Raw genomic sequence first — 27,018 nt, forward strand, 5'->3', positions numbered from 1 at the left:
TTGGAATGGGTAGAAAGCAAAACACAAGGCAAACTTCCAGATCCAAAGAAATGAGACTCCTGGGAATATTAGAAAAAGGCCTTCGAGAAGAAACAGGAAGTGAGCCACTTCATCTGAAATAAAAAATGACAAGTAATATTCTGGAAAGTCTTACCAGGACTAGAGCGCTTGGATCCTGGCTACAAGATTACAATGACAGCAAATCCTGAGGACTGGGCTGGAGCTCCAGGAAGTCACCTCTGTGGTCAGCTTTGTCAACTCTCTCCCCAGTATCCAGCCCACCCAACCTGCTTTCTTCTCTGGGAACAGAACTTCAGTTTACGTAGGTGGCAGCATGTCTCGACCCCAGTCCTAAGCGATAAGCTGTGGCTCGTCAAACCCGTCCTGATAACATGACTCCACGTGACTGGTCTCTAGAAATGGCCATGTGACCAAGTTCGGGCCAATATGACATAAAACAAAAGTCAATTATGTCAATCTTCTGGAAAACCTTTTTCTTTTCTCATATAAAAGGATCAATGAGGCTGGCTGCTCCTTTTTTAAATCCCTGCATCCTTTTCTCTTCTTCCTGCTTGGAATGAAACCACAAGCATGAAGCCAACAGCCCACACGGTAAGGACGGACAAGCACAAAGAACAGAACTCTGTCCCCGTCAACAGAACTCAGCAGCTGCGCCCAGCCCTCAGCCACCTGCATCCGGACCCCTGAGCACTGAAGAAGAATAAACCCCCAACTGCTTAACCTACTGTGAGATGAGTTCTTCTATTACTTATCACCAAACACATTCCTAACCGATACAGCGTTTCCCAAAGAAAGGCGGCGGTGGTCTCACTGACCAGAATGAGAGCAAGTCTACAGTGGTCCCAGAAGAAGAGATAACAGAGTGTGGGAAGGCTTTCATAGGAGAGAAATAAAACTACATCAGGCATCCCACACGTACACACACAAAATCAGTATTGCATAGTGCTTACGTATAGGCTCTGCAGCCAGACTGCCTAAGTCTAAACCACGACTCTGCCACTTACGAGATGTGAGACCTTGGGCAAGACAGTCAACCTCTCCGTACCTGAGCATTCTCATCTCTAAAATGGGATTAACAATATATTCATCTTAAGAGTGGGTGGGGAGAATAAACAAGGAGATATATACATATATATAAAACTCTAGGAATAGCTCCTTGCATACAGTAAGCTCTCAGCAAATATTCAAAATCATCATCATCATCCTTATGCTAATAACGCAAACACAAACTGCTATCATGCAGACACAATGAGATAAAAAGGAGTAAGTATAGTTGATGCAGCTCACACATGGCTCAAATGGTGTGGTACAAGCGAGCAGAAAATTCCTCACAGAACTCAACCATCTTTAAAGTGTCCTTGTCTCACCTGAGTACTTCTGTGGCTGTCAATAGCTGCCATCAGCAACTCCAGCTCTCATCAGAGGCCATAAAAATGATGAGATTTCTTAACAAGAAGATTGACTAAACATAAGCCATTTACACTTCAAAAAACAGTTGAAGGGCAAAAGTGTAATGTCAGACTTTATCTCAAGTATTGTTCTTACCTGGCAAGTGGAAACAATAACTCGTCTCCTAACAGGCATAGAAAGGGTGAATTTATGATGGATTTCAAGTATACCGTACTACACTATGCATAATCCTTTCAGTTTTCTAATATCACAGACCAATTCACACTTCAGCTGAACCATTAGTTTCTATGAATGGCATTAGCATGAAGCAGCACATATGAAGGGGTCCCTTAACATGAAATCTTTTTTTTTTGGGGGGGGGCGCTGCATTGGGTCTCTGCTGCTGCGCGGGCTTTCTCTAGTTGCGGCGAGCAGGGGCTACTCTTCGTTGCGGTGCGCAGGCTTCTCAGTGCAGTGGCTTCTCGTTGCAGAGCACGGGCTCTAGGCGCGCCGGCTTCAGTAGTTGCTGTGTGTGGGCTCAGTAGTTGTGGCTCGCAGGCTCTAGAGCGCAGGCTCAGTAGTTGTGGCGCAGGGCTTAGTTGCTCCGCGGCATGTGGGATCTTCCCAGACCAGGGCTTGAACCCGTGTACCCTGCATTGGCAGGCGGATTCTTAACCACTGCGCCACCAGGGAAGTCCCAAGTTTTGTTTTTGTTTTTTGTTTTTTTTTAATTAACAAGAATTACTGCAGGCACATGGCAACATATCCACTGAAACAGGAAACACTAATTCAGGTACGTGAGTTGGTAATAGGCAATAGAGAACTTTGAAAAACCCACTCTTCCTACGATAATAGTAATTTGAATCAAGAAAGAGACAGCAGAAATTAAAGAGGTAAACTATTGTATAGTTTTGAACAAAAACTGTATTAAGTTTCCACCAGACTTCAAAACTTATCTGGTTTTGAAAACTATAAAAGCCATTGGCGCTAGACACCTGTAAATTCCCATCAACATCTCATTCTTCCCCAGGCCTGCTCTATTCCTGATATTCCTATGTCAATGTTCCTAGCCTTTCAAGTCTATCACAAACATATCAGCTTCTTTTACCCACCATTCCTTGCATACCTCATCAATCCCAAATGCATCCTATCCTACTTGCAAATTTCAGAATTAAAATTTAAGTTTTATAAAATTTATAAATTAAAAAATTTTAAACTTGGGGACAAAACATTTTCAGAATTGACTGCAACACTGCCTCAGAAAAAAAAAGTCACTTCTATAGTTAAAAGGTAATATTTAGCACATGGAGATCAAGCATAAAGAAATTAAAATGCATAAAATTATATTAATTGTTGCCTAAATGTAAAGTTTTTGACCATTATATCCATTTCATCTTATGTAAATACAAATCTGGATGGCCCTGGAGGTTCATTCGCCTCCCTCCCTTCCCCCATTTCTGCATCTTTTCAAAGAGCGAGCTCAGCAGGTCAGAGTTAATCAAAGAACAGGCTCAGATGAGCTGCCAAGGAACTAAGGCTCCCACTTCCACCAACCAGAAGTTCCTACTGCGACAGAGTCATCTAGAGGTTCCAGCAAAGATGTGGGACACTATGGGGTGAAGTTCGTCTCCTGGAGCCACCTCCAAGACACGTCCCAGGCCAGATGTGCCAGCCTAAGCACCTCTCTGCAGGATGAGAGCCTGGGCAATCACATGTGCTCTGCTATTTCTCTGCTTGTACATCTGTCCCCAGTAAACACTAGGTAACCACTACACTGTGCATTGTGTAGTCTGGGGCATGTGTGTCCCGCCCACTTTGCCCCTTTTCCTGCCAGGCTCTGTGCTGGTTTTCCAGATGCATTTTTACTTTTAAAGCTCACAGCCTGTGATACATCATTTACAGATCAGGAAACTGAGTTTAAAGAAATTTAAAATTATCTACTTATTCACCTTTTAAATTAATGACAAGATGAGAAAGTAACGGGTGCTAGAATGTAATTTTCCAAAGTTTAAAAATATGACTTTCATGCAAATATAAAATGAACAATGCCAAAGATATTATTCAACTCATTAACTAACGACGGTAACAGTTCAATTTTGAATAGACACAAGATTACTAAAATGAATTTGCTGATAGATGCAAAAATGGTGACTCCATTATAAGAAGGATTCGAGAAATAAGCACCAAAGCACTCAGGGTGCCTCAATGAACTAACAGAAACAGTGAACAAACATTACTTAGTTCTTTGGACTTAAGTGCTTAATAAAAAGGAACCATAGGCATTTCCTTTGGCCTAGTGGCACCGTGAAAAAATTACTGATACACTAAGAGTGCCATAAACAGAAAGAAAATTTAGAAATCTCTGCTACAGGGCAATAAAATATCGGGGGCTCTCTCTTCTTCAGAGTTTAAATCAACTGTAACTCTACTGGAGAAAAACCTTTTGCATTATGATGGATAAGAATCATTTGCACAACTATCAGTCACAACTTCTACCCCGAGGGAGTTGCCAAACAGCTCGGACAACAGAAAATGAGTAAAAAGTATATACACCCCAAGTATAGTCACTAGGAGGGTCCACAAAGACAAGCCCAGTATTCCACTGAAAAGACACCAGGTCATCTCTTTTGCTCATTTTCAAGTCTTGAACAAGTTTTCCCAACTTAGATCACGGAAGGCAGTAACAGAAGTAAAGCAAAAATCATACGAGATGGGAGGGGAGCAGGGGCAGCTACAATGGGGGAGTATTTTCATCAAGACTTGCAGCGTATGCACTGCCAGCGAGGACGTACTACGAGAGACAGTCTGATATGTGCCTATTGGACACATAACGGTACAACCTTCGTGGAAAGCCATTTGGTAACATGTACTAGAAATTGCAGGGACTCAGGACTTGGATTCTGTGATTCCACTCTCAGAAATTTTCCTTCAACATATAACGTGGACTAAGATATAATCTACCTCACAGCATTAATTACAGAAGTAAAACATGTGGAACAACTTAAGTAGATTTCCCAGCTTAAATATTCTTTTCAGAAACCCTGTAAGTCTCAAATCCTTTCTATGCAATCCACTTAACACACAGGATTTCCTCTATGATGTCTCTTATCACACTGCACTCTAACTTCCGATTTTCTCATCTATTTGCCCTATTAGGCTATAATCTCCATAAAGGCCTGGATCACGTATTTCAGTCGCATGGATTTAGCATGATGCCACATGTATAGTAGGCACTCAAAGTCTGGCTCAATGAAATTATTACACAGCCTGAAATACGTATATGTTTCCTCTGTGGAGATGAAAACATAATTACAAGTATTAGCAACATCAAAACAAAATTATGTCAGAGAAAAGCCTCAAGTTATATTCCGACTACACAGATAGACCATCAGAAGCATTTGCATATATTTTGAAAAGCACAAACTGCCAACAAAGGGGACATGCACCACAGTTACTGCTGATGCAGAGAAAGAGATCACAGCGTCACACCAAGGTGAGCCAATCTCTGCCACTGTGGATATGTCCTGAATGCACGATCACGCGAGGCATTTCCACAGACAACAATAAAGCTCTAAAGAAAACCACCGTATGCTATTAGCTTAAAGGAAGTTTGAATAATGATAAATATTATCCTTAAATGTGATGGAGATTTTTTTGTTTTGTTTTAATTATGTTAAAAAGGAATCTGATATGTTTCTCAGGTCAGTGCTTCTCAAACTTTAAGGAGCATAAGACTCATGTAGGGGTCTTGTTAAAATGCAGATTCTTATTGTGTCAGTCTAAATGGGGCCTGAGATTCGGCATTTCTTACAAGTCCCAGGTAATACCAATAGTGCTGGGATAGGGACTTCAATCTAAGTAGCAAGGTCTCATACAAGGAAATTCATAAATGTAAAGAAGGGTATGAAAAGCTCCATTCTCATGGGGTTTTTTTTTTTGGAATCCTAAAGCACTATTCTCTCCTCTGATGATTTATCAAAACCTTTCTGATCAGAATTCTCAATATCCTGCAGATGCTACAGTTTAAAATAATGGAAAACGCAGAAATGGAAGAGAGGTCATCCCTCCAGATCCCAGGGAAATTAAAAAGATATTAAAAGAATAAAATGAACAACTCTATGCCCACAAATTTTTGATAATCTAGATGAAATGGATGAATTCCTTGAAAGTCTGCCAACACTCACACAAGAAGAAATAAATGATCTGAAGAGGTGTACATCTATTAAAGAAATTGAATCAATAATAACCTTGCAAAGCAGAAAACATGAGACCCAGATGGGTTCACTGGTGAATCCTACAAAACATTTAAGGAGAAAATCATACAAATTCTATACAGTCTCTTTCATAGGATAGAAGCAGAAGGAATACTTCCTAACTCATTCTATGAGGCCCCCATTACCCTAATGCTAAAACCAGACAAAGATATTACAATAAAACTACAGATCTCTCGTGATCATAAACGCAAAAATCCTCAAGAATATATTAGCAAATTGAATCCAAAAAATGTATGGAGAGAATTACACACCACAGCCAAGTGGGATTTATTTCAGGTATGCAAGACTGATTCGAAAATCAATTAATGTAATCCATCACATCAGCAGACTAAAAATGAAAAATAACATGATCATCTCACTATATACAGAAAAAACATTTGGAAAATCCAACACCCATTCATGATAAAACCTCTCAGTAAACTAGGAATAGAGGGGAATGTTCCCAACTTAATAAAGACTATCTCCAAAATACCTACAGCAAACATCATACTTAATGGTGAGAAACTCAAAGCTTTCCCAGTGTAGTATCAGAAATAACAGACAAATATATCAAAGGAAAATAATAAAGAGCCCAGAAATAGACCCTCATAAATACAACTGATCTTTGTCAAAGGAATAAAGGCAACACAACGGAGCAAAGACAGTCTCTTCAAAAAATGGTTCTGGAACAACCGGACATACACATACAAAAATATGAATGTAGACACAGACCTTACAGCCTTCACACAAATCAACTGAAAATGGATCAAAGACCCAAATGTAAAATACAAAACTACAAAATTACTAAGACATAAGAAGTAAACCTAGATGACTATGCATATGGTGATGCCTTCTTAGGTACAACAACTAAAAGCACAATCCATGAAAGAAAGAATTAATAAACTGGTCTTCCTTAACATTAAAAACTTCTGCTCTGCAAAGGACAATGTCAAGAGAATGAGAAGACAAGCCACAGCCTGCGAGTAAATATTTTCAAAAGATAGATCTGATAAAGGACTTTTCTTCAAAATATACAGGGCTTCCCTGGTGGCGCAGTGGTTGAGAATCTGCCTGCCAATGCAGGGGACACGGGTTCGAGCCCTGGTCTGGGAAGATCCCATATGCCATGGAGCAACTGGGCCCGTGAGCCACATCTACTGAGCCTGCGCGACTGGAGCCTGTGCTCCGCAACAAGAGAGGCCGCGACAGTGAGAGGCCCGCGCACCGCGATGAAGAGTGGCCCCCACTTGCCGCAACAAGAGAAAGCCCTCGCACAGAAACGAAGACCTAGCACAGCCATAAATAAATAAAAATTAAAAAAATATATATATATACAAAGAAACATTTAAAACTCAACAATAAGAAAACAACTCAATTAAAAAATGAGCCAAAGACCTTAAGGAAGGTCTCACCAAACAAGTTATACATGTGCCAAATAAGCACATGAAAACAAGCTCCACATCCATCATCATCAGGGAAACACATTTTAAAACAATACCACAGACACAACTACACACCTATGAGAATGGCCAAAACCTGGAACACTGACAACACCAAATGCTGGTGAGGAAGCGGAGCAATAGGAACTCTCATACACTGCTGGTGGGAAAGTAAAATGTGCAGCCCCTTTGGAAGATAGTTGGGTGGTTTCTTACAAAACTAAACTTTATCTTACCCTATGATTCAGCAATCACATTTCTCGGTTTTTACCCACAGGTGTTGAAAACTTATGTCCTCACAAAAACTGCACATGGATGTTTATCACAACTTTATTCATAACTGTCAAAACTCAGAAGCAACCAAGAAGTCTTTCAGTAGGTGAATGGGTAAACTGTGGTACATCCAGATCATGGAATATTATTCAGTGCTAAGGAGAAATGAGCTATCAAGCCATGAGAAGACATGGAGGAACCTTAAATGCATATTAATAGGTAAAAGAAGCCAATATGAAAAAACTATACATACTGTATGATTCTAACTATATAACATTCTGGAAAAGGCAAAATTATGGAAAAAAATAAAAAGATCAATGTGGGGGGGGATAAATACGCAGAGCACAAAGGATTTTAGGGCAGTGAAAATGCTCTGTTATGATTCTATAAGGATAGATATATTTCATTATACATTTGTCCAAACCCATCGAATGTACAACACCAAGAGTGAACCCTACAGTAAACTATGGACTTGGGTGATTTTGATCTATCACTGTCGGTTCATCATCTGTAATAAATGCACCAGTCTGGTGGAGGATGTGGACAATGGGGGAGGCTATCTATGCATGTGTAGCGGGTCTATGAGAACTCTATACACCTTCCTCTCAATTTGGTTGTAAACCTGAAACTACCCTAAAAAAATAAAGCCTTTTTTTTTTTTTAAATGGAAAACAGGCTCTCAGTAAGTGTTCTTGAGAAGAACATCTCATTTTCCAGGAGTAGATCACTGATGCCTATACTGGGATAGTGGAACTGAGAAATAAGACACGTAAGGAAAACTACTGGTATGTCTTCCACTGCCTAGAATGGTTCCTGGTACATGGCAATCACTCCAATAACTATTGAATACATGACTACAACATTTAGTCTGGAAAAAGAGAAAAAAGGAAGAAAAATCTGGTTAAGGTCTGTCAGTATTTGAAGGCAATTAAGTAGAAAGTAAGTGAAAGTCTTCTGTATGATTTCAGTTGGAAAATAAGAGAACTAAAGGTCAATTTCAGCTTAAGAACACATTTTTCACAATCAGTTGACCAAGAACAGTATGTATTTTCTCAAAAAGTCAGAACTACCCGAACATGTTCAAGCAAAAAAGTCGGAGAGCCATTTCAGAGGGGCGCTACCGAAGACACACTTGCCCCAGGAACACTAAGGATTTCTAAAGTCTTCTCTCCAACACAGGATTCACTACTCACAGCAGTTTTACTCACATTAAGAATAAACGGCAAGAGTAGTTTTCCTACTTTGAAACAGAAAAATAAAGTTGCCTCAACGTAAACAGCAGCAACTGGGCCAGAGGCCCAATTTATACAATTTACACATGGCCTAAGAGTAAATCAAAAGCTTAAATTCTGTAAAGTTATAAAAACAAAAGAAACTATTCCACAGTGATAAATGAACACCTTCAAAGACAATGGTGTGATAAAGATACAGAAATACTCTCAGAATGAAATCCATTTGTTTGAGCATCTGTTTTCCACCTACAAAGAATAACTTTCTGATGGATTTAACCAAGAAAAAAAGAGAATACAATTCATTTGAATGAGAAGTTAATGCACAAACACACCTCATTTTCCTAGAGAACCTCCAAAGACATCTGGTGTTAATGTATCAAAAACCACAGAAGATTATTTTCCTTTTTGGTGTGACCAAGCCATGACATTCCTGCACTGCAAATAATTACAGCTGCCTCCACAGCTCCGCACTTGATATTTTCAATTGTTTTGTCTAAAAGAACAGTATTATTTCTGATAACGCTACAAAGGACCAATTTACAAGATTTTTTTTTTAAAATTAAGATTATTTTTAAACTCACTTTAGAAGCTTTTGTTTCGGAAAGCATGGAGCTATTAAAACGCTAATATGGAAAAGATATGCGAAGGGGTTGCTGCAGAGACTTAATACCACCAAAACAAAGGAAACTGATTCTCTAGATCATGTGGAAAAGATGGCTTATAAAGTTAATGAGATACTACTTAAGGCAAAAACAATTTGGCCATTAAGAATGAGGATGGACCATTTTTGTCATCAAATATAATGAAACAAATTACAGGAACAACAAAAATTAAGGCAAGTATGAAAATCAAGTAAAATACATGGAAAAGTTAAACTACAAACACAAAGTGTAGTTATGACAGCAAAGTCTTAGTAAGTTAGAAATAAATTGAAGAGAATAAAAAGAAAGGAGTCCAACAATTATAAGTTATACACCAAGGAAAAGCATTAAGAGTCAAAGCAGCAAATTTCCCCTTAACATGCAAGAGACTTGAAGACAACCTAGGCTGGATTTCTAATTGGGCAGGAGAGTAAAGAGGATTAACCCCTGAAACTGGAAAATCCACTAGTTTGCCTCTTGGATTTCTTAGCTATCCCTGGAGAGCAAAGACATCACAATCCTTAAGCAGAAGCTTTAGCCTGAGGGCTATGTGCCATCCACAAAGGGATGAAAATTTCTTTAAAAATAAACAAAAAAACCTCCCGGTTTTCCAAGTTTCAAAGCAGGCATAGCACTTTAATTTAAACAACAAAAAAGCCATGCTGATATTAGGAAAAATAGTCAGAAAACCCAGGTTGTACTCCTAGCTCCAATACCTGTCTCCAAAGGCTTTCTGTGGAAAAGAAACATTTTATTCCCTGTGTATCAAGTTTATCCCAAAAGTATGAGTCTGTGAGCTCACCCTTGCTGATACGAATAAAAACAAAATGTTTGACAAATTATCAAACTAAAGTTATCTCTAATGAAAATTTAGCATCTGATTTAAGACGTTCTAAAAGTGTAAACTAAACATGGAGTTTGAAGATTTAGTACAAAAAAATGTCAACTATTGCATTAACAATCATTTATTTCTCATTACATGTTGAAATTATATCATTTTAGACATTAAAGATAAAGTTCACCTGTTCTACCTTTTTAAAGAGGCCACTAGAAAATTTTAAAATACATATGAAATTTAGATACTCAGGAAGGGTTGAGTGAATAGAGAAAATTTTGTATAGAAGTACAAAACAGCAACTAAGTAAGACTGACATTGACTTTTTAATTCATCCACCAGCTATATTCAATTGGAGTGATATTAAAACCTCCCTTACTTGGTAATCATGAGAATTCTGAAATGTGGACCAAGTCAATTTTTTTAAAAGTTGGAAAGTTTACAGCTGAAAAAGCAAACTGATGTACACTATATTTCTTTTGGGCTGAATTGTGTCCCGCATAAATTCCTGTACTGAAGTCCTAACCTCCCGCACCTCAGAAAGTGACTGTATTTGGAGATAGGGCCTTTAAAGGGGTAATTAAGGCAAAATGAAGTCATATGAGTGGGACTAATCCAATGGGACTGGTACCCTTATAAGAATAGATTAGAACACAGATGACCCCCAGACCAAGGGGCAACATGTGAGGACAGAGAGAGAAGACAGCCGTCTGCAACCCAAGGAGAGGCCTCCGGAGAAACCAGCCCTGCCAACGCCTTAGTCTTGGACTTCCAGCCCGAGAACTGTGAGAAGATAAATTTGTTTAATCCACCCAATCTATGGCACTTCGTTATGGCAGCCCCAGTAAACTAATACACTGTTCCAAACAGTTAAAATTTTTCCAATAACTGATGCGGTTTTGCTTTTCACACTTAAATTACAAACTCAGTGCTTCAGTCGCATCAGCCCATACTTCAAATGCTCAACAGCCACAGATATTAGATGGCCCAGATCTAAAGAAGAGAACAAACCAGAATGTCTAACAAGAACGCTTAATCAGTTGGCATACGTGACCAAGAAGCATCTTGCTACTATATATTGAAGAATTTTTCATCTGTAATTTAAAAATAAAGGCAAATGCAAATAACTCAGATCCACCCTTATGTCATTCTTATACGGATTTGCTAAATAGAGATTACAGAAGGGAGTTAACAGTTTAGGACTATGTTTGGTACCAATGAATGTCGTCACCAAGGGTTCTTGAGATCTGTTGCTGCAAAATGCACAGAACTACTAATGCAGGTGGCCAGTACACATTTATATTACAAAGGAGCCAAAACTCTAGATACAGATTACCCAGGGATTCCCAAATTAGCTTCTAGTAAAGTGGGGAACGCTAATATCCATCTTCAGGTTTTATACTCCTTTTACAAACTTAGTCAGGCATTTTCCATGGAAATTAAGTTCCAGAAATACAAGAGATGGCAGGAATACTATACTGAATGAGATATTCCCAGATTCATTTCCACTTAACCATGAGGCATCAAAAAACTATGACCACTATAAATAATTTTGTGCATCTAGAAATAATAAATTCAACAAGCATGGAAGAAAAATACAGCATCCAGGAAAAAGAATAGTTTTGGTAGCCCTAAGTGAACACATTTACTAAATAAATAGCTATCTCCTTTGAGAATTAGAAAAATGAATGGATTTCAAAATGTAATAATATAATAAAGTTGATCTAATACGAAGTATTTTACATATGCATAGACTCTACTTAAACTTGCTTTTTATACTTTATACTAGCTTAAATTTGACCAAGGAGTTCACGTTTGTATATATTCCTACTTTCCATAAAGAAACTAAGGCTCTAAGAAATTGAGAGACATGCCCAAGGTCACATAACTAGTGAAGAGGATGCCTAAAACTCAAACCCAGACTTCTAGTTCCAGAACTTTTCTACAGGTTTTACCCTGTTGAAGCATTAAAACTATGCCCAGCACACAGTGTCATGTAAATGTTAGTTGTTACAAAAATGTGTAATATAATTATGCTGACTTGATCAAGTGTGTGCTCATAATACTTAAAATGGTAATTTGATTCATAATAAACCTCAACAATGGTAATTCAGTCTGGAAGAAATAACTCCCAAGAGCATTATGGTCACAGGAATCCTTTTAAAATTTAAACGTATATAATCTTTTTGCAAAGAAATGGAGAGTGACAGATAAAAGGCTTTCTAGCACAAATTTATGAAGAAATTATGTGGGGAAAATAAAATGGAACTTTTCAGTTGGAGTTTATTATATATACTTCTAAGTGAATGATGATTCATACCAAACTGCTGTATTTTTTTATTCCATCAGATCAACTTAAGAGGGATATAAACACTTTATTTAAGATGCCAATACTTGGGACTTCCCTGGTGGCGCAGTGGTTAAGAATCTGCCTGCCAATGCAGGGGACACGGGTTCGAGCCCTAGTCCGGGAAGATCCCGCATGCCGCGGAGCAACTAAGCCCGTGGGCCAACTACTGAGCCTGTGCTCTTGAGCCCGCGAGTCACAGCTACTGAAGCCCGTGCGCCTAGAGTCTGTGCTCCGCAACAAGAGAAGCCACCACAATGAGAAGCCTGCACACCGTTACGAAGAGTAGCCCCCGCGCACAGCAACAAAGACCCAGCGCAGCCAAAAATAAAAATAAATAAATAAATAGATGTCAATACTCAATGTTAAGGGGGATTTAAAAATGTGAGGGACAACTGTGCTGGATTTAAAAAGACTGAACCAAATGCACAGGTAGTCCTAGTTCGGAACAAGCACCTGGAAAAGTTGTTTTGAAAATGAGAAAATTTAAATATGGTTGGGTATTAGACACTGACATTTGACATGGAAAAGTAGAGTTATGAACAGAATAAAGCAACTCACAGTATGTTCATTTTGGTTTAAAAATACCTAACTATTTATACACAGCAAATATCTGGAGGGATATAAATATGAACATACACACACTAAATGTTCACAAACACGGAAATAACAGTGGTAATCTCTGAGAGGCTGAAATATAGCATTTTTATTTCATTTTTGTTTATCCGTATCTCCTAACTTTTTATAATGCATACGTACTATGTTGTGAAAGTATACAGAAATGTTTAAATGTCAGTATTTTTAGTAAGCCAGAAATTAAAACCTCTGTAATTATTTGCTCTATGTCATCAGTTTGTGAAATAAGCACATGTAAAATAATGATTCTGAGGATGGTTTTACTCTTCACTTCTATTTTAGCTATGAAGTATTTAAAATACTTTACTTTCAAACGTATGGAGTTCTAAATATAAAGCTTCATGATAAAAACTGAAATGATCACAGACACTAAAGCAAAAAAAAAAAAAATCCAGATTTTTAAGAATATTTTGAAAATGCACCTATATTTACAGAGTTTAAAATAGCAATAGTATGTGCTTACCAGTTAAACATTACTCTTCATCAATTTAAAAAAACCTTTAGATAAAACGTTAAGAAGTCAATGAGCAAAATAACTAAAATGTCTGCATTCTTACTATATATCAGTGTTAAACGCTTTACAGATACTCTTTAATCTTCATAACTCTCCTTGGAAAGTGTCATTCTGTTTTATTGATGAGAAAATCAAGACTTAAAGAACTATGTATCCAGAAAACATAAAGAAACTCCTACTTGGTAATCATTTTGCAATATATACATGTACCAAAGCAAAAGTAATACAACATCATATATCAATTATATCTCAGTTAAGAAAAAACTCCTACAAATTAAATTTAAAAAATCAAAGAAAACCCAATAGAAAAATGTCAAGAATAACCATCATCAAAAAGTCTATAAATAGTAAATGCTGGAATGGGTGTGGAGAAAAGGGAACCCTCCTGCACTGTTAATGAGAATGTAAACTGGTGCAGCCACAATGGAGAATAGTATGGAGGTTCCTTAAAAAACTAAAAATAGAGCTACCATATGATCGAGCAATCCCACTCCTGGGCACACATCCGGAAAAGATGAAAACTCTAATTCAAAAAGATATATGCACCCCAATGTTCACAGCAGCACTATTTACAATAGCCAAGACACGTTAGAAACCTAATGTTCACTGACAGATGACTGGATAAAAAAGACGTGGCATATATAAACAACGGAATATTACTCAGCCATAAAAAAAAGGAATAATGCCATTTGCAACAACATGGATGGACCTAGAGATTATCATACTAAGTGAAGTCAGACAAAGACAAATATCATATGATATCACTTATGTAGAATCTAAAAAAATGATACAAAGGAACTTATTTACAAAACAGAAACAGACTCACAGACAGAAAACAAATTTATGGTTCCCAAAGGGGAAACAGAGGGAAGGGATAAATTAGGGATTTGGGATTAATAGATACACACTACTATACATAAAATAGATAAACACCAAGGACCTACTGTATAGCACAGGAAACTATATTGAATACCTTGTAATAACCTATAATGGAAAAGAATCTGAAAAAGAATAGATACATAGATATAGCTACAGATATATGTATAACTGAATCACTCTGTATGCCTGAAACATTAAAAATCAACTATACTTAAAAAGAAAGAAAAAGAAAAATGTCAAGAGACAAACATTTCACAAAGGATGTACAAACAATCAATAAACAAGTGACAAGGTCAGCATTCTGCCATAAGGGAAATGCAAATTAAAACCACAGATTCCTCTACACGCGCACCGGAATGGCTAAAATTTTATAATAACAATTCTAAGGACAGAAAATGAACATTCGAGGTGATAAACGTAGCATAAACTAAGGCGAAAGTATTGAAGCTCCAATAAATGTTCACGTAAGTAAATAGTGGGAAGTTCAGCTTGGCTTGGACACAGAGAGGTGAGTGATAAAAAAAGTATTCTGGAATGGTGGTTAAGAGTCAGATCACGAAGGGCCTTTAAGGTCAGGATAAGGATTCTGACCTGTATATGATTAGCCATGCTGAACCATGACACGGATGACACAATTTAATTGAGTTTGAAGGTGTATAAAAGGCTGCTTCGTATAAAATGTTCCAAAGGCGGAAGGACACAAACTTTCGAAAGTTTTCTATCTCCTACCTTGCAATAAATCTCTCTATCCTCCACAGTGTGGTTATACCCTCACTGCTCAACCATTCTTCCAAAACCTCCACCTGTTCTCTCCAACCTTCTTTCGTCCTCACTCGCCACCAGATGAGCTGAATTAGTTCATGGCCAGATGCAGCAATGAGCTCTCACTCAAGGAAGGCCTCGTGCCTGCAGTGCTCTTGTGCTTCCCCCCAGGCCTCTCACAATTTAAATCCAGTGCTTTTCTGGGTGCCCACTTGACACCTGTCCATCCCATCATTTCTCTGCCTACTCCAGCCTGCCCTCATCTCCTTCTCCCCAGTCCCCACGGTTCCTATGTGGGCCCTATCAGACATAATTCAACATCGAACTAGACTCTGTCTTGTTTTGTTCTTGATTCCAACAAGACCGTAAGCTCCTGGATAGAAGGGATCACTTTTGTATCCTCCACAGCACCTAGTATCAAAGGACATACAGTAGCTACTTGTCAGCTCCTCAAGAAAACAGAAATGCAAACATATCCTTAGATCCAGTAATTCCATTTCTGGAAATTTATCCTACTGATAAACTCACATAAATATGCAAAAATAATATAATCAAAGATATGCATTATAGATTTTAATAAGAAAAACTAGACATAACCTAAATGTCTATTAAGAAAGCCTAGGGCTTCCCTGGTGGCACAGTGGTTGAGAATCTGCCTGCCAATGCAGGGAACACGGGTTCGAGCCCTGGTCTGGGAAGGTCCCACATGCCGCGGAGCAACTAGGCCCGTGAGCCACAACTACTGAGCCTGCGCGTCTGGAGCCTGTGCTCTGCAACAGGAGAGGCCGCGACAGTGAGGCCCGCGCACCACGATGAAGAGTGGCCCCCACTTGCCGCATCTAGAGAAAGCCCTCGCACAGAAACGAAGACCCAACACAGCCATAAATAATTTAATTAAGAAAGCCTAGTTCCTTTGTGTCTATACTGCCCATTAAAAAAAAAAATAAGTTGGGATATCTACACATACGGACCATCATAAAGTAGTAAGTGAAAAAAGTTGCAGGAAAGGGCATAAAACAGGTCGTACACACACACACACACACAAATTTAGAAAAACACAATTTAGAGGTTTAAAATGACAATCCAGATCTGCTAAGGAGATTTTTCCCTGCAGTGCCCAAAATGGAGTCATTTATGCCACATCCCCAAACCCAGACTTAATACTTAACCCAATTATGAACAGCTTCAGCTCTCCCCAAAATGGAATCTTAAACCAGCCAATCAGGAATCACCCTATCAGCACTAGTGAAGTAACCTGCCTGACAGACCCTTACCATCCCCTAAAGGAAAGTGACCTTGCTAGAACCAAGCTACTTTTTGCGAGTATAACTTCCTTGTTCCTGCCCCCTTCTGCCTATAAAGTCTTTCATCTTGTACAGCTCCTCCAAGCTCCCTTCTGCCTGCTACACTGGATACTGCCCAATACATGAATTGTTAAATAATCATTGAATAAGATTTGTAATATTTACTGACTTGCATTGTTTTTTTAACATATAGAAATACTTCTATTTTGTTAAAAAAAAATGAACAAAGAGCACATAGAACGTTTGTAATAAAAGAATTTGATATGTTTTCACCCACTGCTCCAAAAGAGTAATTTACAAAACAATTTATAATATAAATCCATTTTATTTAAAACAAGAATAATAATATACTGGGCTATATGTAGAAAAATAAGTATTTATAACATTCCACCTTGGGACTTCCCTGGTGGTCCAGTCGTTAAGAATCTGCCTTCCGGTGCAAGGGACGCAGGTCTGATCCCTGGTCGGGGAACTGGGATCCATCCCACATGCCGTGGGGCAACTAAGCCCACATGCTCTACAGCCCCTGTGCCACAACTACTGAGCCCGTGCGCTCTGGAGCCCGCCCACCACAACTAGAGAGAAGCCCCGCACGCCGCAACGAAAGATCCCGCATGCGGCAACGAAGACCCGATGCAGCCAAATAAATTTTAAAAATATATTAAAAAAAAAAATGCCACCTTAATAATTAATGGTTATTTCCAGAAGAGGGATTACAGGAAACTTTCACATTCTAGGTTAGTCGTTTTTCTTTAAATAATAACCATTTACTTTAGTTACAAAAAACAAATTAAAAATATATATTTCCCTGAGCTAATGATCATTCCAGAGATGTGCATTTTGGTCCACCTAGCAATTAGTTAATCTGAAGAGAATCAGTTTGTCAGGATGCCTGCTATACTAAATCTGGGTACACATTACAGGTACATCATGCCTAAAAATTAAATTTACAGAAGTTATTAGTACAAAAACTATCTCTCTGCTAGAAAGTATTAAGTGTCTGTTTGATGAAAGGAATCCCTCTAAATGTAAAGTTAACCTCGAATACTTACCGAATTACTATAAGAGGCCAGGCATTGCAAGGGCCCCTCAACATACACTTTTCTGTTTTTAAACATCTCTCATTTATCTAGAGTCAAAGTAAACTTCTAGGGAGCCCGTGCTTCTAGGCCAGTGTTTGAGAAGAGATGGGAATCTGTATAAACTTTTACCCTTAGGAACAGGAAGAAACTAGGAGAACCACTAAATCCCAAAGATCTCCTCCAAGGAGCTCGGGATTCTGCCTGGTGGATCTGTGCTTCATAGAGGATATCACGGTTCTTGACAGTTCCCCTACATGCCCTGTCCCAGTGAGGAGCTTACACATGTCTGACTTGACGAGTCAAGGCCTCCTTCCTAAGCCTTTGATAAAACACAGAGGGAGCAGAACTGCCTGTGTTTCCTACTATTTCCTACTTTTCTATTGCTCCAGACCTTTTCTATCTCAGCACTGACCCAGAAATCCAGCCACGTTAGCCTTACTGCTGAATCTAATAGCTTACCGCTCTTGAAGCCAAGTGCTTTACATGTTTTACAACTCATTTATACTCACAGTAACCCTGCGAAAGATTCCTATTTTATAGATGAAGAAACTGAAACACAACCAGCAAAGCTAAGATTTAAACCCAGAGACCCTGTTGCCTCACTCCAACCTTTACTATGCAGCACCACCTATATGACGTATCTCATTAAACCTAGAAAACACTAGAAATCCTCCTTTGTTACTAAACCTAAAGCACTTAGATTTCGTAACAAATCTTCACGTCAACAGGCCACCTGAATCCAATGTTTTCTCTTGGAAATGCTGTTAGTTCCGCTACTGTTGGATAACAGAACTATGAAATTTCATTTGCAAAACATTTGTTTGCCAGTGCTTTTCTTAACTTAGGAGAAGCTGTTCAGTTATGATGAAACACCCAACCTCTTAACCAAGTCAATGTAAACATATCTGGGTTCAGATTCTAGTTCCATTACTACCTGTTTCCTTTACCTGTAAAATAAGATATAAAGTATATATAAACAACTTAGCACAGCAAATGACTGGAGAGGAAGGAGTCAGTGTTCACTGTTATTATTCTTTGCTTGTTTTACCATAAATACTCCCAGGATGTGGGAAAGCTGACAAGCTCAAATCAAATTCAATATTCCGCCCCCCCCCAAAAAAACTCGTCAATTCATGGGTTTACAGAAAACTTTAAACATTAAAAAGCTATGCATTCTATTTCAATTGATGAACTGATAAACTAGAAGTTCTACACAACAGAAACACAATAAAAATTGGTAAATAAAAAATGTTTATCATGAAATTAGCACACAAGTCAGTTACTACACATGATAATGAATGCGACTAACAATTAGCTTCAAAGAACTCATTCTTCCAACTATTTCCATGTGAATTACAATGACTTTACACTTAGAAATAAAAAAAATTCGTGAGTATTAGATCTTTAAAGCATTTTTTATTGGGTAACCTCAGGCATTTTCCATGAATTACAAACGGGCACCATGGGCAAGCAATAATAAAGGCAATAAAGACTGATCTTTACCCCTTTGGCGTCTAATGTTCTACTGTTAAGAGATTAGTTCAGACTGTTAAGAGCCTAAGAGCTCACATTACAAGTAGAGCTTAGTCTTCTCCAGGTGAAGGGCATAAAATACATCATCTTTTAGCCCTCACAACAACTCTACACCGCAAGGACTAAAAACTATCCTCATTTTTTTCAGTTAAGGAAACTGAGGCACAAGAGAGGTTGAGTAATATGCCTAACTGGAAGAAATCTGAGGCAGATTGAAAACCATTCTGGGTCTGGAGTCCAGCCCTCTTAACCTTATCAGGGCTCTGGGGGTAAGCACATCAATGTCACTGTAAAACGTGTTAAGAAATACGGTACCAGTGGGAAGCAGGGGTTCCAGCGGGGTAATAGCATGCTCCATAACGGATTACTGGTTTCTGCATTAAAAACATAAAAACGCCACATTAGAGCTTCTAGCTAATTAAACAGCGCGCGAAATCGCCACTACACGTGGTTTCCGGGGCGGAGCACGGAGCGAGCCGCGCTCCCGGCGTGCGGGCCCGGGCACGGCAGGCAGGGCGCGCGGCGGCGGGGACGCGGGAGACTCGAGCCCCGAGGGGTTCCAGGGCGCGCGGGGCAAAGCATGCGGGCGCCACGCGTGCCTCGACAGGGCCGCCCCGTCCAGCGTCTCCCCGCGCCGCCGTCACCATTCGGGGACCGGGGGAGCCAAGGGAGGCAGAGCGGCGAGGGGCGGCCACCTCCTCCCCGCCCCGGCCTGCAGCCCGCACGCCGGGAACGAAGGCGGCGCGCCGGGGTGCTGTCGCACTTACATAATGGCGGGTGGAGCCACCAGCGAGCGGAGCGCAGACTGCGGGAGCGAGGGCGATCGACCGCTCGGTACTCGACTGAGGAACCTCGACGACGCGCGCTCCCCGCTCGCAGATTTAAGGGAACGGCGCTCGAGGCGGCCCCGCCTCCTTCCGGGAGCCGGAGGCGCGTGCGAGCCGCTTGCCCCGCCTGAACCGCGTGTCCAGGCGGGTGAGGGCGCCGGTCTGTCCGCTCTCCCGGCCGCCGCCTTCCTCCCGCGCCGCACTCTCTTCTAGGCTAGTTCGGCCCTGAAGCCATCGCTGGTGTTTCTGCTGAGCGCTCGTCACTGAACTTTGGCACGGAGGCCGCTATTTGCTCCAAACCAAGCGTTAACTTCCCCGTAACCCTTCGTTAGCTTGGCATCAGAGCCAAGCAAACGTCCCAAGTTATCCAGAGCCCGTTTTCTCGGTCCTCATTCTTTATGATCTCTCGCTTGCAGCTTGTGTACTTAAGGAGCACGCCTTCGTTAAAGTCTTCACTTGGTTGCAACAATCACAGAATGTTTTCGTTGGCAGGAACTTTAAGCTGCTTACTTGCAGCTCCGCTCCCTCCAACACTCCCAACTTCAAGAGTTCATTCTGTGGCCACGTAGCCTTTTCCAAGACTGAGCAAACCAGATCTCTAGACTTAGACTCCCTAGGCTTTACCTTTTCCAGGCTAAACTATTGTTCTTTAGAGGTTCTTATAGGACATGATTTTCAGACTCCACCATCGTGGTTCCCATCCTCTGTATTTAATGTTGCTCATAAATTGTGGTTCTGACAACTGTTGAGAACCGCCCTACTGTCAGCACGTGACAACTCGTGCAAACCCCTGCGCTGAGAGACGTGACCAACTCTATCACGGTTTCTGTCAGTATAAGGCGGATGCCTAGGACACACAACCATAAAAATGCCTAGCTGAGAAAGTTCTAGCCAACAGCTGATGGCAGGCCCCTGACCTCCCAAAGCGCTTGAAGTTGTGAATAGGTTTCTTAAGACTCAGAAGCATCTCTCTCAAAGACCTGAGAGCCATTCCCTGCAGAGGCAATCTTCAGGAAGGGTAGGGCCTCTGTCTCCCAGTCTCTGTGGGAGCATAAACGCCTCACTTCGCAGCTGCCAGCTAGCAAATGAAGCTGGTGTAGTCGCCTTTATACTGACCGACGCTTTGCAACTTCTCTAACTCTATTGAGCTCCCACTCTTCCCCCTCTCTCATCCTCCCTTTAAAACGTTCCAATCGCCTCTCCACAAATAGGAATGGAACTCAGCTCTTTCTCGACTGTCAGTAGTTACTAAACAAAATCTATTTTCAACGCTTCAACTAATACCCGGCTGTGTTTATCTTTGACACTGGACACAATGTTCCAGGAGTGATGCGACCATAGAAAAGTACAACATTGCCCATACTCATTAACTTTTTCAGCTGCCAGATCAAATAGAACTTGCAGGTGTTTTTCACATTCACCACTATTAAGCCAAGGGTACACCTATCTCACAGTCAATTTTAGACCAAACTGCTAGGGACTTTACAGTTATCGTTGTAAAATTAAATATTATGACTTTGCCATCACAGTTACATGGGTGGGCCATTTCAACTATGTTACTTACTAGCTGTGAGACATTGGAACTCTACCTCAGTTTCCTCAGATATAGAGTGGGAACAACGTTGCCTACTTTTGAACGGTTCTGTAAGGATCAAATGACTTGGTATGGATAAACACTTGGGCAGGTGCCTAGCACGTACAGGTTTGCAACAAACGTTTGTCCCTCTCCATCAATATGAGAGGAATTCCACTTACACCTTATGACATCCTTGTTTATATTTGTAACACACATCTTTGCAAAGTTTTTATGTGTAATCTAGCTCAAGTTTCTCCCAAAGTCATTACCGAAGAAAACTGAAATATTAACCACAATAAATGTCAAAAGTCCACCTTTCAAGATGCCACTAGTGAAACTAAAAGACAACAGACTGGAGGTGGAGGGAGACCGGTGCCCATGTAATAGACAAGTGGTTGCTGTATCTATATCAGTAAAAAGCAAACAGACCAGTAAAAGGATGACCAAGGATGTTACAGAGTCCAAGCTCATACTGCTTGCCCCATGACAGACCAACAAATTGAGAGACAATTTGTTGGGGCAAGGAATAGCTACTTAATTCAGAAAGTCAGCAGACAGAGAAGATGGGGGACTAGTGTCCCAAAGAACCGTTTGTCTGGGTTTGGATGCTAGTTTCTTTTACAGGACAAAGAGGGGGAAGGGAGGAAGTGAAGTAAAAAAAAAAAAAGTGATACATTATTGTAAATATTCCAGCCAGACCCTGGAGGGCATGTGTTAATTTCTTTTTTCCTGCAGCCATTCACAGGTGGGCCTAGTCAGGATGTTTCCTATGAGCCAAACAAAAGTATTTTAGCTTAAGGCTCGGATGTGGGAGGCAGGGTTCCGGGAGAAGGGCCATTATGTATACTTTAAGCCATAGGCAACATCCCTTTAGTGATTAACTTGTAGCAAAAGCAATAGAAAAGGAAGGTTAAAGTAAAAGAAACAGATCCAATATGGAGTCAGATGTGTTCTTCTTTATTACAAGGATGTATACCGGCAAATTACAGAAGGTATTCAAATGGCAAACAACGTGAAAAACACAGCATCAATAGCATTCGGAGAGCAAATTTGAACAATGAGGTAAATTTGCTTGCCAGATTGCAAATAATATTTTAAATAATCAGACAAATTGACACTGGTTGAGTAATTATTATGTTCCAGTCCCTATGTTGACGTCTTTGTATTTGATTTAATTACCCTAAAATGTAGGCTCCAAGAGAACTAGGACCAAATTTTAATTGTTCACTTTTCAATCCTCACACTCGGGCACAGTTGCTGGCAAAGAGTAAGCAATCAGTGAGTATTTACTGAATGTTCATAATGAAATTGTTTGCAATAGCAATAACTATTAGCAATAGCCTAGAATGCTTCTTCTCCAGTTCTTCTCACAGCTGACTTATCCATCCAGCCTCAGCACAAAACTGACTTCCTTCCCCTGGTTACTCTTTATTTCATCTAGACTTGTTTGTTTGTTTTCCTGCAGAGCTATACTCACAATCTGTAGTTATTTAATTTACTTGTTTTCCTGCAGAGCTATACTCACAATTTGTAGTTATTTAACTTACTTGTTTACTTGTTTATGATTTTTCTCCCCCTGCTAGCATGAGAGCTTCCTAAGAGTGGGAACCATATCTGTTTTGTTCATTGCTATTTCTCCAGGCAAACAAGATACCTCACCCATAATAGAGAGTCAATAAATGCTTGTTAAATGGATTAATAAGTGGTGGGAAAAAATGAAAAATTACAGTGCATCATATCAGCAATTATTAAAAAGAATAAGCTAAATCAATATGCCCTCATGTGGAAAAACATCTACGACAGAGTAAATTTTATAAATGCAAGTGGTAGGAAAAATCCTACCTATATTATTTAAATGTATTTGGATAACCATACAAAGAGAATTGTTAAAAATGACTTCTGAGATAAAGGGATGGAGTACATAGGAGGCAGCAGACCTAGGGAAATATCACTTTCTACTTTATATATGTTTGTATTCTATTACTTAATATTTTTGCAATACGCATAGTAAAGAAATTTAAGGTTGTGAAAATGTTTATTAAAAGGAAATTAATGGTCATTATTGTTAATCCCTGTCATATTTTGGGCTTCCAGGGAAAGGAACATATATACATACATGGTATAATTTTCAGAGGAGAAATTCCATAGCTTCAACCAAATTTTCAATGGATCCTATGATCCCCAAAATTTCCATGGGATAGGACGGAACCTCTAGTAATAGGTTATGCATTTTTCTCTACGATACATAGATGGCTCTCCCATCTCCCTCCCCAACTGTCTTCCATTCTGCCCCCATTTTCTTGAACTGGTGGAGTTCAAAATATATGTTGATTTAAAGATTTTATAATAAAAAATTTCTGGAGTGAAATAAGTTTTGAAAACACTGCACAGTGTTAACAACCTCCTTTGAGATTTATAGCACATTATACATCTTTAAACATCTCATGTTTACCTCCAAACCCAGAATGCCTCAAAACTCTTGGAGCATGGAACACTGTTTGCTTGGTATATCTTTTAAAATCTTGCAGAACAGTGTTCCTCCAAACAACTGTTGGGGGAAAGCTATGAGAGGCTATGAGCACAGGTGCTAACACCTCTTTCCTTCAACAGCTGTTCTCCCTACTGCTGCCACTAAGTGGTCTTGGAATTTCTGGTCTTCAATCAGCTTCTATCACCTCATCTACTTCAGCATTTTTTGTTCAGAAAATCAAATCATTCTCTCAGCTTCAGAATGTGTGTCTATCCTGATCTCACTTTAACAGTTCAAACAGTATCAAGCTGCCTTTAGGATATTTCCACTTAAATATCTCACCATCACCTCTGTTTCAAGTGGCTAAAACTAAAATCATTAATTTATTCCACCTCCCAGAGTCTCCATTTCTTTCCTTAGCATCATTATTCTTCTGCACTCCTTGATAAATAACTTTAATTTGCCTTTTCTTTCATTCCATAAACTCAGTAAGGTGCCAACTTTTGTTCTACTGATCGCTTATCCCAGCCTGTTGAGGTCAATATGGATCAAGATTCAATCATCCTTGTCATTTCCTCTCAACTATCAATCAAAATTTTCATTATTTTAAAGCCTATCTAAAGTATCATCTTCTCTGAAAAGTCTTCCCTGAGATTCACTCAAGCCTCTCACAATTAATCTTACTTTGCTCTGTAAGCTCATTACATTCTTTTGTGCTTCTTTTATAACCCTTTCTTTTATAGCCCTTTTATAGCCACGCGGTCTGATAGAGTTCATTTTAAATGTATGCCACCCCGTGCTCCCAGAAGCCTGCTTGTTCTCCTTCACCTGTACATTTCAAGCATTAGAAAGAAAGGAAGAAGAGTGAAGAAAATACACCACCTACCTTATAAAAAGGTGTGAAAGACAAAATGCATCCGACAATTGAGATGATTTTTTTCAGGCTACTGCAACAGGGATCACACCCTAGATCCCCTAAGATCCAAGTGCCTCCACTGGGTGGTTTTGCTTTAGATGTTTATAGGGAGGTATAGACGAGTCTCAGGTGGGGTGATTTGCAGTTGGGGTCATTTTGCAATCAGGGTCATTCCTCAATCAGCTGAACAGGAGATGTTTATGTGTGTGTTTAGCTACTTTCAAGCAGACAAACATTTCTAATATCAGCTAATCATTCATGAGATAAAGAATGCTGAGCTGGATACACCTGGCACTAATATAATGTCAGTGATATCTCATTTGAAAAAAAAAAAAGAGAGGGTGGGGAATTTCTTAGCCTGCACTGTTTTCCCAGAGCAGAGGCTCAGATCAAGTTCCACATTTTAAAGTCTTCTGGAAAGTCTCACACAATGCTTTTGTCTAAACGTAATTGTCAGGTGGCACTTAATCACGTGGCTCCATCTCGCCTCAAGAGAGGCTGGGAAGTGTAATCACTTAGATGAGATGCAGTAGGACCAGATAAGAATGGGTGTTATTACTAAACAGGTAAGGGAAAACAGATGTTCAGAGCAAACTCACCAACTAGCTTGTGTCTCACCAGGCTCTGTACTATCTGCTGACTGCTGCCCTTCTCCACCCTAGTATCTTTCTAATCTAGTCCTCACATGGTAGCCAAAGCTCCCTTTTTAAATTGTAAAATTGATCATGTCCCTGCTTGCTTAAAACTCATCAGCTGTTTTAAGAATAAAACCCCAACCGAAAAGGTCCTGACTAATCTGGACTTTTCCTATCTCCAGCTTTATCTTATCTCATTCTTTTCCTCACATGCTTGTTTCCAGTTGTGTTTTTAAACAGAACAAGTCTTTCTACTTTCTTTTTCCCTCTCCTAGAATGTTCTTCCCCTCCCGCCAAGTTCTTTACATAATTGGCTCATTCCCAGCTCACATGTTACCTCTTCGAAGAAGCCTACCTTGATTTTCCTTTGTAAAATTACCTCCCCTAGTTACTCTCTATCTTATACACTGTTTCTCTTCTTTAGAACACTTAATCTTATTAACTTATGTACTGACCTTTTCCATGATGAGGCAGGGACTTGGCCTGATCTGTTCACTGCCGTATCCTGAGTGTCAAACACCCTGCATAGTACATAGCAAGCATTCATTGTGTATACATACACTATATATAAAAATTATGTTAAAAACTAGCCCTGATTTAAGACTTATAAATAATAAGACATACATGTTTTTGATTGAGAAGACACATTATCACTAAAAATAAAATAAAAATAAATAAAATTAAGAATCCCCAAATAAATCTAATAAATTTAGATTTTCAAAGTACCAACAAGATTTTTATGGAATTTTACAAACTGATTTGTAAGTATGCCAGGAGAATAATAACATTTTGAGGAAAAAAAAAAAAAAGGTCAATAAGAAGAGACTTTCCTACTAGGTATAGAAAAATATATACCACCATAGTAATTTTAAAAAGGTATCACTAGCATAGAAACAGTTTGATAGAACAAAATAGAGTTCAGAAACAAATTCATATGTGGGAATTGAGTTTATGTGTGACATTTTAAATTAGAGGAAAAAATACAGTGGTATATTTAATAAATACTCTGATGCAATTATCTATTCATGGAAATGATGAAAATCAATTTCTACTTCACGCCATATAAAAATAAATGTCTAATGTATTAAAAAGCAAAATAATAAACAACAAGGACCTACTGTATACCACAGGGAACTGTATTCAATATCTTGTAATAACCTATAATGGGAAAGAATCTGAGAAAGAATATATATTCTTTTTTTTTTTTAATTAATTAATTAATTTATTTATTTATGGCTGTGTTGGGTCTTCGTTTCTGTGCGAGGGCTTTCTCTAGTTGCGGCAAGTGGGGGCCACTCTTCATCATGGTGCGCGGGCCTCTCACTATCGCGGCCTCTCTTGTTGCGGAGCACAGGCTCCAGACGCGCAGGCTCAGTAATTGTGGCTCACGGGCCCAGCTGCTCTGCAGCATGTGGGATCCTCCCAGACCAGGGCACGAACCCGTGTCCCCTGCA

General features: G+C 39.4%; 1 protein-coding gene across 5 annotated transcripts in view; it reads right to left on the reverse strand.

The window, feature by feature from the left end:
• TPK1 (thiamin pyrophosphokinase 1) overlaps positions 1 to 20,037 on the reverse strand; it is a 354,991-nt gene extending 334,954 nt beyond the window's left edge. For 3 of the 5 annotated variants that reach the window (XM_082473895.1, XM_082473892.1, XM_082473894.1), the window contains exons 1-2: positions 19,908 to 20,037; positions 19,456 to 19,514 (exon numbers count right to left, since the gene is read on the reverse strand). In XM_082473895.1, the coding sequence (XP_082330021.1) occupies positions 19,456 to 19,498 (43 nt within the window). In that variant the 5' untranslated portion in view covers positions 19,499 to 19,514; positions 19,908 to 20,037. The remainder of the gene's footprint in view (positions 1 to 19,455; positions 19,515 to 19,907) is intronic. The other 2 variants (XM_082473896.1, XM_082473893.1) reach the window with 2 other exon arrangements.
• Positions 20,038 to 27,018: the final 6,981 nt, after the last annotated feature.

The sequence above is a fragment of the Balaenoptera physalus genome, assembly GCF_965194825.1.
Source record: "Balaenoptera physalus genome assembly, chromosome: 8".
NCBI classification, from domain to species: domain Eukaryota; kingdom Metazoa; phylum Chordata; class Mammalia; order Artiodactyla; family Balaenopteridae; genus Balaenoptera; species Balaenoptera physalus.